Genomic DNA, 12,690 nt, shown 5'->3' on the forward strand with positions numbered 1-12,690 from the left:
ATGTTTGGTGAAAATTTACGGCTGCGGAGGAAGGTGTACAAATACTTACTTTGAAATTAATCAGAAAATAATTACGAGCTTCAGCTTCTCCAGACACTGCACTAGTCCTTCTAGATAAAAAAAAACCCTACACACATGACAGACGCTTCAGGAAAATCAAAAGGAGTGATCTACAGGGAAATGCAACACATAATAATGTGAAACCCCAAACTGGACTAGCCAGCTCTTTATTGGCTTCTTATACAGTATTTTATGAAAAATTAAAAAAATAATCAGATGCTTAGTCCAACTGCAAAAGCTAACACATAAGCAGAGCTACAGTGACACAATTATGTTTCAGCTTACTATTTCCTATTTTTTCTTAATACATAGACCATAAAAAGTTCCTGCTTGGTAACAGAACAGTACTACTGCATATATTTAAAGATTATTGTCACAAAAAAGTTTCATCAGCTTTATCTATCCATTAGTTTCCTGGTGTTATCATAGGCCTTCATTTGCTGTGATTAAAATCAATGACAAGACTCATTGGCTTCAACAGGAGTTAAACACTCAAAGAATAAGGCAAGGATGAGAACTTCTGAGCAGTCAGGAGTAACATAATAGGACTGGAATGCACCTTGAGACTTTTATGACTACACAAAAGTAACATCCACTAAATCAAGCAATGTTTCACAAGAGGTCCTGAAATAATGATGCAGATACTTACAATGCTATGGAAACTTAATACATGTGAGGCTTGATTAATAGGGAGTGTGGTTTTTTTAAAGCAATACAAATCTGTGATGTTAATTAGGTAACAAGCATGTTCTGAAAACAATATTACCCGTAAATAATTGATGTATTATGAAATTGAATAAAATTTTAACTAAACACATTATTAAAACTTAGTAAGTATATTTGTGCAAACAAATTTTCTCATTTTACACTAAGCTTCAGAACTCTGTAAACTGCGAGGCATTCATCGTGCTTAACATGGCAGAGAGTTACGATGTATGTCCTCATTATTTTATTTTGTTCAGTCCTCTTCCCATCAGACATGCAAACACTGTCATCACCATTTTTGGCTTCACTTCAACCAGATCATCTGGGAGAGCGTATATACGAGCACCGATTTTTCGAGCAACTGAAATGGCATACCTTGGAAAAGAAGAGAAAATAAATACTGTTACTGTCTTTGCCTCTACTAGTGTGCCAAGATTCACCACCACCAACAGATTTTAATAGCAAGATACGCTCTACAAGAAAATGGATGTTATTGTGAATAAAGCATGTAGTAGCAATTGAATTGACAGATGTTTTGCTACTAGTTATCAAAGCATTTTTGGCAAAAACAATATAGGTTATAGTAGGCTATCAATAAACCAACTGCAATACAGTGGTAGTAGGCCATACCAGCCATGAATTTGAGTTCATATTTTAAATATGCTAGAAAATAGCTCCAGAATATTATAATTTATAATATATTCTATTTGAAACAAATCAACTAATATTACTGTAATCTCTCAACAAATCAGTAAATTATTAATTACACCATCATTAATGAATTTCCTGCACTTCAGGAAAATACAAGGCATTCATTTAAAACTTACTTAGCATTATTCAATTTGTCTTCATAAGAAAGATCTTCTCTCTTGACCATTTCTGGACGAACTGCTTTTGGCGCAATAGCATCTATTAAATCTAGGACAGGTAAACTAGTGCTAATCGATCTGTCCTAAAAGAGAAGACTCAAAAGATTAGTATAAAGAATTTACTTTGATTATTCTGTCTTCACAATGCAAAAAACCCTACAGCACATCTTACATACCTATTGAAAGACAGCAGTGTTTTGTTACTTAATTGATGAGGGTTACCCCCCCACGCACCTTTATGAGGTCTAATACTCTTTTCCACAATCAAAATAATATCAACACTGAGTGTGAACCTTATTATTACACAAATGGTTTAAATGTATTTATGGAAAGAAACTCCCTCCTTCCCTGATGAAGGATGGGAACTTTCAAGGAAGTCCAAGGACCAAGCTTTCAAGACAACTAAAAGCTATTTACATTCTCCAACTACTTTTATTTTTCTCCTTTTCTTGTAATTGAACTATTTTCTGCAGTAGTTTATGGCTCACAATTTTTCAACTCAGATGGTATTCTGAGCTAGTATGAGCAGTCTTTGTTTTGTATTTAATACACAAGAATTTCTTCAATGCTTAAACCAGCGAGTGCTGTTGCTGCAATCATTTCTTCCCAATTGCTAGGGCAAATAAAGAGCTGATCGTGTCAAACCAACAGTCAGCAGAGTGCCAGTGAGGCTGGCTCTGTTCCTGCAGGGCTCAGCACACACCACGTCACGTGGCTGCCTTCACCACCAGGTCAGAACTGATTTCTAACTCACTGAAGAAACATAGAGCCTCCACATTAATTATACATTTAAAAATAGTAAATCTTCTTGAAGACATTGAGTGCACAGAGTATCTCCCCATGGGCATAATCCAAACCCCACACCTGTGTCATTTTTATAGTTCGAACTAATGGCAATTCCACAGAAGTTCGCTTTCATAGCCCACTATAAATACGAGGGACCTCTGCTTGCTCTGCTACAGAATCTGCTTGCTGCAGTAACCCCAAAATAGAAAAATTCAGATTGTGACAACGTATACGTGAATGTTATAAAAAATCAGTAGTGAAGGTATACTGAATAATGTCACTTTACGTCAGTAGCTCCTTATCTTCATTGGTCTACCATCAGTTGAATTAAAAACACAACCGATGCACCCCCAAAACCACAGGCATACCAAAAGCAAGATGCTGGGACAGATTCTCTTCATACTTCCAACTTACTCATATCACCATTATTACATTTTATGTAGAAATAAGAGAAGCAGCAATCCCTTTTAAGAAGATGAAAGCTTAAGTCACCCACTAGAGTAGAAATGAAATATTTTGTTCTATAAAGTTATTTGATATTACTATTTGCCTAATGCTTACCTAATTCAGTATCATAACACAGTGAGCTCTCAAACATTTAACTTCCTAGGTGCTTACGTTCCTCTTGTGAACCACAGACCTAACCTGTTTCAGGGTATACATTGTGTACAAGAACATTGTGTTTGCATGCAAGTACAACTACTGATCTACCATTTCTAAAGAATGAAATTCACACAGCATGACACACCTGACTTACATATGATCCTTTATCAATTTGTTCGTATTTGCTGAATGGGAAAAACTGCTTTGTACAGGTCTGCTGCACATCAGCAGTGCCAATGAAGACATGAGATGTTGCTGGTTAACTTGGGCTTCCTCTCCTGGCTCTGTCATGCCAAGTACCTCTTTTTGAGCAGCTGTTACTAGAAATGGTGATTCTTCTCCTTCCAACTCCCCCCCCCCCCCCCCCCCCCCCCCAGTACTTCCAAAATTGGTCTTGTACATGTTTGTACAAGTATGAGAGTGCCTATATCAAAAAATATGGGAGATATATGACATGACATGCCTAAACACTGGTAACTTCAGACAGGAGCCCCTTCAAAAGTTTAGCCTTTTTTATTTTTTTTAAGAGTTTCATTGGGGGTGGGGGTGGTGTTTTGTACCTTACAGCAGCAATGATAATTTCTTTTTGTTTCTTAATAATAGACTTGTAAAATACCTTTGATGATTCAGACTGTCAGAAGTATTTTCTTATACAATTATGCTAGTTGATGGAAGTGCCACTGTTAAAGCCAAACTGTAAACAGCTCAGGTTAAAAACCCCCAGATCCAATTATATATGGAATGAAGTAAGTAAATTTGATTACCTTGAAACTTGTAATTGAAGTTTTCTTATTTGCTTTTGTAAGTGTCTGATTTACCCACTTAATAATAATTTCATCATTTACTTTTTCCCCTTCTCCAAGGTCTGACAGTACATTCAAAGTATACCTTTAATAAAGACAGTAAGAGCCTGAGTTAAAGTGTGTGGTAGAACTTGACCCTGTTAACAGTATTAAGCTACAAGCACAAGTAAAATATTACTTCAACACAGCAACACCACCAAGCTTAAATGCCTGCCTGCCATCCAAGTCACCTTGAAAACTGAATCACAACAGTCTGAGAAACAAGAAGCATTGAGTGTTTTGAGGTCAGTGTAAGAAATTGACTTGTGGAAAATATATAAAACACTTTTTAATGAAACCAATTTATAATATATTATTTTCCTGCCCAATGCACTAGCAAGATTTTGATTTTATGATAGTTACATTATTATAGCTGTGATGGCCTAAAAACTTCTCGTTTTAAACTTCTGTAACATAAATCACCTCTTCCTATTTATCTATCTTTTTTGATTTCACAAATATTTAAATTACTTTCTACTCACGGAAAGATCCATGGGATCAGCATGAATTAACTTACGCTCATTTTACTTGATGCAGGATTTATAATTTTAATCACAGTTTTTAGTATATAGGTGTTTAATTGTCTCTAAATAGATTTGTACACATACACACTATCGTGGTTTCAATCGCTACACAGTATGTAAAACTACAAAAAAATGTATACAAGTTTATCTTGGAGAAGAGGGATATTTAGAGATAGCTCAAGTACTTTCTGGGTGAGCTGAACACTAGCTTTAATTTACCTTAATATACAGAGACACAGAAATACACGAGTGTGCACAGATAGATATATATACACACATCTATCATATACTGTGCCTAACTTACCTTCTCATCAGCTGCCATACCAAAGCCAAAGTCAGAGTTGGATTACCCTCGTTTAGATCGTGTCCAGCAATACCAACCAGTGAGAATTTGGCTTTTGCCTTCCCAAGTTCTACCGCATAATTGCAATTCTCAATCTAAAAGTAAATGTAGTGTGCAAATAATGAAGACACCTTAATATTTCTGTAATACAGACCTATTAATCTATGTGTATTTTGAATTACTTTGGCTTACTTTTACCTATGATGAAATCTGGAGCTAGAGAGAAAGACTTCTAGCCTTTCTACACTGTGATTAAAATAATAGATTTTGCTATAAATGCAAATATGCAATATTCCAATGATAATCTTTTTTCACCCTAGAGAAAACCAAGTTCATTTCCACTGAAGTCAGTGAATTATTACATACTTCCATCAAAACTGAATTTGGAAAAATAAATTAAACTTATTGTTCTTAGACAGTAATTTTTTTGCTTTTACATTTCTAGCTTCAGAAAGATCACAAAACTGAGAGCTTGGATTCTGCAAGTACTGCACTAATTCTCCTAGCTGCACATAAAACTGCTCTGTGAGGAAACAGCTCCCAATGTAAGAGTATCAGGCAATGTCAGCTGTGTCAGGCCTGAAACTTTTGCTTATATACCCTAATTAGATCCTGAATTAAATACTGCCAAAAGGTGTCCGCATTTAGAAACTACGAGTGATACATGCTATAACTGCTATTTATTCCTTGAGATAATATCTGGACGATATTTGCCACCCACCTTTTTTTTTTTTTTTTTTTTCTGGCTAGGACTGTCTCAGTAGCATGCAAATCTAGACAACCCAGATTACTACGAACAGCGCAATACGAGACAGCGGAAGTGGACTGTATTAGAGTATCTACTCACCTTTTTCATATTACTACCAAGTAATGGATAAGGAGGTTTGTTCACATGGTTCCACTCAACCGGTACACGAGTCATATCATACAATTGGAAAATTATTAAAGCATCAGAGAGGTCACTAAACCAGAGTAAAACAATGTTTTTAAGTACAACAGCTCATATTCACAACAAAATTGTTAAGTACTTAATTACACTTCGAGAAGTCTCTCAAGTTGCTGAAAAATCCTAGTCACATAATTAAAAATTTGTGTTGTTCTATGGAGAAACTGGCCTATATCCTATTGCTTGATTTCTGTGATTATTTACACTAAATTGTACATTTAATTTCATTATTTTCATAATTCTCAGTGAAGTAAGCACAGCCACTGGTTTTACCAACTTTAAATAATTGCTTTCATAGGGTAGGCATAGATAAAATATCTAACTAAAAAGTTTTTATTTATTGCTCTCATTTTAGTTTCTTCAGGACTTCCCAAAATGTTAACTACTCATGCTTTATCTGCATCTACAGATGTACCTTGCTGAAGAATAATCAAAACAAATATACTTGTGAAAAAAACAATATTAGGAAAAGCATTACTTCCCATTATTAACTGCATTCTTGATGATCCCCTCCAGCTACTTGCCAAATGAAATTCTCCACATTAAGCTATCTACAGAGGGTATCACTTTATAGAGGTCAGAAAACAGAAACAATGCAACCCTAACAGCAAGTATACATGCAAGCAGATGTTCCCACTTGCTCCCTATATCCCATCTTCTATTAATAGGATTTGAATCAACTGCTAGCAAATTTGGAAGTGTATCAGAAGCATATAAAAGCATGCTAGAAAGCCCTTTGTTTTAAGGGAATACCACACTACGTAGATTCTTACAGTCTACTCAGCAAACAGTTATCATCTCATTAGTTTAGAGTTATATGACTGTTTTAAAAGGTTTGCAGTCATCTGTCATGAGAAAAAAAATCAACATGCATTATAAACAACAATTAACTTTTTAAAAAACGTAATTCAAAGTTCAAGTGAGTGAGGGGAGAACATAAAAACCTTTTCAAGTTTTCTAGTATTTCTAGATCGTAAGTAGAACATCAGTCAGACAACACTTAATGAAACTCTACAGACCAGTTTTGAAGTTCCTATCACACTGTGTAGAAACCTGGAAATCACAATTCTAGTAGAAGTACAACTTCCCATTTTTCTTTTCATCTTTCTTCCCCTGTCATTGAAGGGAAATAATTTTTTTTAACCAAAAAAAACCCCCTAAACAAAAGGAAAACAACCTTACCTGTATAAATGATTAACGTATGGGCTCACCCCCAGTGAATTCATCCAGTTTCTGAAAGTTCTTTCTTCCTTAGTTTCTCCTATGGTGACAAATGTAATTCTATATAAGTTATTGAAGAAAACACTTTCGCAAGCAGCATTTAAATGGTTTTCATACCCCTTCCCCCCCACGCCCTCCAATGAGTTCATCCTTTCCCCAGTAGCAGTCCCTACTGGCTATTAAGGTGAAGCAATCCTATGAAATTCAGAGTCCCTCAGTACCGGGCACAAGGCCAGAGACACTACAGGGAGTACTATTAGACTAGATTTTCTGTGTAAATGCAATTTATTAAAATACAGAAATAAGGAGTTAGTTGGTTATATTCTAGATAATTATTATAAATCATGGAGAAAACTGTGATGATCAAGAATAATTTCCGAAAACAAAAATCTGTGGAAATTATATTCAACAGTATCTTTAAATCCATTTTAAAAGGTGTATTTTTAATAAAAGTTAGTACTGGCAAAGTTATTGCAATTGCATCAGACTCCCAAAACTACAGCTCCACTTCTCTCCACACAAGTTCGCAGTATTAACTTGTGAAGGTACTGCCCAAAGCAACAGACCTCCTCTTTTCAGTTTTTAAACACTGGAGACTTAGCAAGGCAGTATTGCATTGGTTAAATTTATGAAGCTATTTATACTGCCAAGGGGGCTAGTTATTCTTGCAGTTTTAACTAGCAACTCTGCTTATTAGAAATGCAGAAAATTCAGTAGGAAATTAAAAAAAAAAAAAAAAAAAAAGGCCCAAACCACCCTTCACCTTCCTGACATAGATTGTGTTATATAGCTCATGTAATCAGGAGTCCTGAACTAACGGTCTTTCTCTATAAAGCTACAGTTTGCAATAATGCATTAATTTTCTATACACATTGCCTAAATTTTAACAATGTATCTGTGGCCAATTGCATGTGTATCAGTACTGCATAAGCTGTTCTCTCTTACATCAAATAAGAGCATTTAAGAAAATATTTAGCCTGAATATGTAACCTCATCACTTTGTTCCCCTGGGCTGATCATCCACAGTTAAGAAAACAGAAAGGACATGGAGGAGGGAGAAAACCTCCCCAAACAACAGAAGAACAGATTTCTCAGGACTGAAACACATAAAAATATGTGTAAGACTTGTTTCCTTCATTTGTTCCTTCCTTAGAGGATAATGGTACTGAGTTTGTCTAATGAGGTTTATGTAGCATGAAAAGTCTCATTTAGTAGTGAAGCTCTACATTGACTAGATAACAATAAATGTTTTTGCAAAATAAAGCTACTACATAAACGTGTATTTATCTGTAGAATAAAGAGAAATCCTCTTTAATACTGTTTTTCCATGAAACAGACCGATGTCATAACATCAATTTTTAGATCGGGGTTACAATTTGAAGCTGGGTCTCCTCCCCTTTTATATAAAAATCTCTGGACTTCAAAAAATATTCATGAAAAAATTAAATTCAGAAATTTCATCTGTAATTGACATTTTCCAACAGAATAATTTTTATTTTAAAAGTTTTGGCCAGCTTACCAGTTACTTTCAAATTATTATGAAATAGATGATGGTCATTCTACTGATATATTCTTGTTATAAGTTATGGTCTTTCATATGCAAATCAACCTAGTATTTGTTCCAAAGATTTACTTGAAAAAACTACCAAAGAGTCACTGATGAACACATGCTGAAACAGAGAAAAATACTATTCTGCAATGTCTTCAGGCAGTCAACTTTGTTTCACATATTTCTTCCCACAAGAAAGTTTAAAAGACAAAGAATCGTATTTTATCACAAAGTTAAAAATGTCATTTTTTCCACACAGAGATACAATCAAAATACAAGCATGATATATAATTTAAATTTATGAAGAGTAACTTAAGAGGTTATAGTATTTTGAAGCAAGTCCTTTCTGCTTTTTTTCTTTTTTGAAGTTTTTAGGCTTACTGAGCTTTGAGTGAGTTTGCAGTATCTACAACACTAACTGCAGTGTGCTTTCAGGAACACTTGTCCATTGCAAATATGGTAGGTAACAAGATTAAGGAACATTTTACTAAACAAAGTACAGCTACAGAGACATATACTCAGCAACCGCACTCAGACTGACAATTTTAAAATGCATGCTCAATCTTGTTGAAAGAACCCAAAGTAGCCAAGCAGGAGCAAGAGCATGCAAACTGGGCAGCACCCTTTTGGAAAGAGGGAATCCAGGAACTCAACCCAGCATACTATATTTAATATGCCACTCAAACAAATCCCTTTATCATGCAACACATAAGCATTCATAAGTTTTCCAGATGGCTGAGAACTGACCAATTTTTTCTCTCTATTCTTTTATTCAAAATATACCTTGTGATCCTATCAGGAGCATATCTTCTGCTGAGTGGTGCAGCAGATAGCCAAAATCATTGGAAAACTGCAGAAAGGGGGCAGAGCTACACAAAAGAGAGAGGAGCAAATTTGGTAGTATCCTTTATATTTATTGCCATCTCTTTCTTTGAGATTATACTGTGGAACTGAGTGGGAAGTAGCCACAGGGATGGGATCAAGAATCCAAAGCGCTCCAGATACATACTATTCTCTGGAAGACAATAGAGCTCAAGATGCAATTTACACCTAGTTCTGCTGGCCTGAGTGGGAGTAGTCAACCTTGAAGGCTACCTGTGGACTAAGCAACAGCAGCAGAGGACATCTACACTGGAGGAAACCTAAGTGGACACAAGTCCTTCCTCTTCCTCCCCCCAAGACCTCAGCTTTCTACGTGACTTAGAGTACAAACTTTGCTGCCTTCCCCAGAAGCAAGAGGTTCCTCGGAGCCAGAGTCACTTAAAGGTTGTGCATCGACTGAGGTCAGGACTCCCGCCTCCATCCCCCACATAATATCAAATGTTCATTTTGCTGTGTCAGTGTGCCTGAGGGATACGCTCTCTGCATACAAGGGCACATCACCAGACTTGTTAAGTATTATCAGAGCAGGTATCTATTTACACACAGTGTTTGCTGTCTTAAACCAAAGAGAACAGCCTCATCATACTCTTTGGATGGAACTGTCACTGAAAAGACTGAATGTATGCAGGAAAGTTAAGACTTTCAGAAAGTCCCACTCACCCACACATGCCTAGAGGTTTACATCTTGGTTCATGGAAAGCCCTTACTGGTTAAACCCAAAGAAAGAACTGTATGGATTTGACTTACTGCAAGTCCTGCCCCCATTTTATATGCATCTTGTTAGACCCTGTGAGTCTGTGGGTTTTTTCTTCTTTTACTTATGATGGCATATTAAAGCAATAGAAAAATACAAGAACAATGCAAAAATCAACCAGAAAAGGACAGAGATGATTAAAACACTAGAAAAAAAAAATTGCAGAATAAATACTTTCATGGAATACAGAAAAGTACTAAATACAGTACCTACATTAGGAGGGGTCAAATCTGCATTTCATGAAGCAAAATAGGAAAGCATTATAAATTATGAGTCAGATATCAACAGACAATCTATGATGAAACTATAAAGAAATGAATGTATTTTATATCACTATATTGAGAAAACATCAGTAAAACCACAGAATTTTAATGGAAAATATAAAACAAGTTAGCAGAAAAACACTTATCAACATTGTCTTTTGGCTGAAATAACTATTTTGATGGTTTACATGACACCACAGGAGTTATTATTTGGGGGCAAAGGAGAGTCATCTACTTGCCTTTGAACAGATAACATTGGCATGATTATCCATTTCTAAAAATATATACCATAAACAGTAAGTTAAGTTTGGCCAGTATTTATCGCTACAAAATTGTGATCTAGCATTTAGGTGATCATATCTTTTTACAAACTGTTTTAGCTGAAACTTTGACCTCATCTAACTATTTTAGGCAAGTTCAGAAAGTAGTTAATCTGTTTTTGCCATGCCAATGAAAACTCTTCTAAATTTGACCGATTTTTCAGTATTTTGAATCACACCTGCAACTTCATGTTCAGAACAGGGAAACTGAAACGAACATATTTCACCTCCACACAGCTCCTGTATGTGTATCTAAGAGCATGTATTTCTAACAAAATTACAGCAGAGGAAGAACAGGCCTTTCCGTCAGTCTTTTGTCTTGGAGAGCAGGGATTTCAGTGACTAGGGATATCACAGCTGGGAAGGGAAGACTACCTCCTGTGCTCCGATACCTCTACCACAGCTGGCGCCCAGCTAAAGCTAGAAGAGCAGGAAGCCTGAAACAGGAGCGGTCTGAGGGATACAAGATTTGTGACACAGGGATGCAGCAGAGCAGACAAATTATGAAAAAAGAGGAGCAAAGGAAGATGGACTCACCTAGATGGAAAGGAAACCTGATAGGAACAGTAAGAGGAAGGCAGGAGTAGGCAGTGCAGAGGAACGTGTAAACATAGCTGATGAATTTTCCCCGAGTGCGGCACCCCTGATTCTCACCATTCCTTTGAGATCAGTGAACAACTGTGAAATACACTGTGGCAGGAGCCATTTCATTATCCTAGATTAGCTGGTCCACAGAAAGGGTGACAGCCAAAGATTGCTGCCAATTATTCCTTTATCTCTAACTTTAAGGATCTGAAATGTACAGTTAAAATCCAAACTTGCTGATATGCTAGGATCTATATAGGCTGCTGATGCAATAGATTTATATAGATTGGTGATACAAAAGCCTTTTTGTTTAATGTTTCCTGTTTTAAAAAGCAACAAACTAATACACATACACACACATATCTTATAAGCACAATATGTGAAAAGTACTTTAAAAGACTATTAAAGCTGCATAGTATAGCATTGCAAATTAGGGAAAGCTAGAATTTGTGCATCAGCTAAAATATAAACTGTATGGAAAGAAGCACAGGAAACTAGAATGGGAGTAAGAGAAGAGTTTTTGCTCCTGCAAATGAATGGAATGATAGAAGGTTATTCAAGAATAGCCTTTGCTCAGGCTAACACAAGTGAACAATATTCACAGTAAGAGGGACTTCTACTTAAGGCTTATATTGAAAGCTAGTGAGAAAGCTTTGTGTTAACACATGCACTATCACACAGGGATACTCTATCACAGCCTAAAAGGAATACTGAAATAGAAATCACTAATATTCTCGCCTCCTGTATGCTTAGTAAGTTGAGTACCTTCTAATAAATTGAGATCGTAAGATGAATTGTCAGGCTTGTGTAGGGCTGGATATGTGTTAAAGAGATTTGCAACAAAAGCCAAATTGAGTTTAGGGTTGCCTGCAACCACATCAGCTGGAGTTACGAACTCTCTGCAGCCCAATTTATCTGCCTGTTGGAGCATGTATTCAGCTCTCCTCAAGTCATTTTTATCCTAAAAGAAAAAAAAAATTGTAACAAATACTAACATGTTTCCACTCTTTACTAAATCTTCAGTTTGGAAAAATCTTTAAGTGACCCATGTTAATCCCCCCCTCATTCCCCAAATGTTTGAGCTAGCTGTTACAGCCCGTAACTCCCGTCTTCCTTCCACTTTCTTTCCATGGCTGCCAGTGCAGCATTCCTCATGAATCCCTGCAACAGCAGTAGCAGCCAGACATGCAGCGGTTTTATTTCTGTTTCCAGGCTGTTGATTCCCACACTGCATATTCTGCTACATGTGCCCAGGGTTCACCATCACTGCTTTAAACTGACAATAGTCTCAAACATAGTAATGACAGATGATGCCTAAAACCCTCCAGATGATGCCCAAAACCCTCAGCACGAATATGAATGCTTCAGAACGGGATTTCCTTTTAATATTTTTGTCTCTGAATCATCTTAAGTTGGTAACCTATGTGTTATTTTGTTT

The 12,690-nt window shown here is 36.2% G+C and overlaps 1 protein-coding gene across 6 annotated transcripts in view; it reads right to left on the reverse strand.

Moving 5' to 3' along the window:
* Nucleotides 1-193: 193 nt before the first annotated feature.
* The window catches only part of PLS1 (plastin 1), a 48,487-nt gene continuing 35,990 nt past the window's right edge, over nucleotides 194-12,690 (reverse strand). For 5 of the 6 annotated variants that reach the window (XM_056358442.1, XM_056358443.1, XM_056358444.1 and 2 more), the window contains 8 exons: nucleotides 12,018-12,213; nucleotides 10,294-10,314; nucleotides 6,861-6,939; nucleotides 5,580-5,694; nucleotides 4,694-4,827; nucleotides 3,788-3,911; nucleotides 1,593-1,717; nucleotides 194-1,140 (listed from right to left, as the gene is read on the reverse strand). In XM_056358442.1, the coding sequence (XP_056214417.1) occupies nucleotides 1,005-1,140; nucleotides 1,593-1,717; nucleotides 3,788-3,911; nucleotides 4,694-4,827; nucleotides 5,580-5,694; nucleotides 6,861-6,939; nucleotides 10,294-10,314; nucleotides 12,018-12,213 (930 nt within the window). In that variant the 3' untranslated portion in view covers nucleotides 194-1,004. The remainder of the gene's footprint in view (nucleotides 1,141-1,592; nucleotides 1,718-3,787; nucleotides 3,912-4,693; nucleotides 4,828-5,579; nucleotides 5,695-6,860; nucleotides 6,940-10,293; nucleotides 10,315-12,017; nucleotides 12,214-12,690) is intronic. The other variant, XM_056358445.1, reaches the window with a different exon arrangement.

This window comes from Falco biarmicus, chromosome 13, assembly GCF_023638135.1.
Source record: "Falco biarmicus isolate bFalBia1 chromosome 13, bFalBia1.pri, whole genome shotgun sequence".
Lineage (NCBI taxonomy): Eukaryota > Metazoa > Chordata > Aves > Falconiformes > Falconidae > Falco > Falco biarmicus.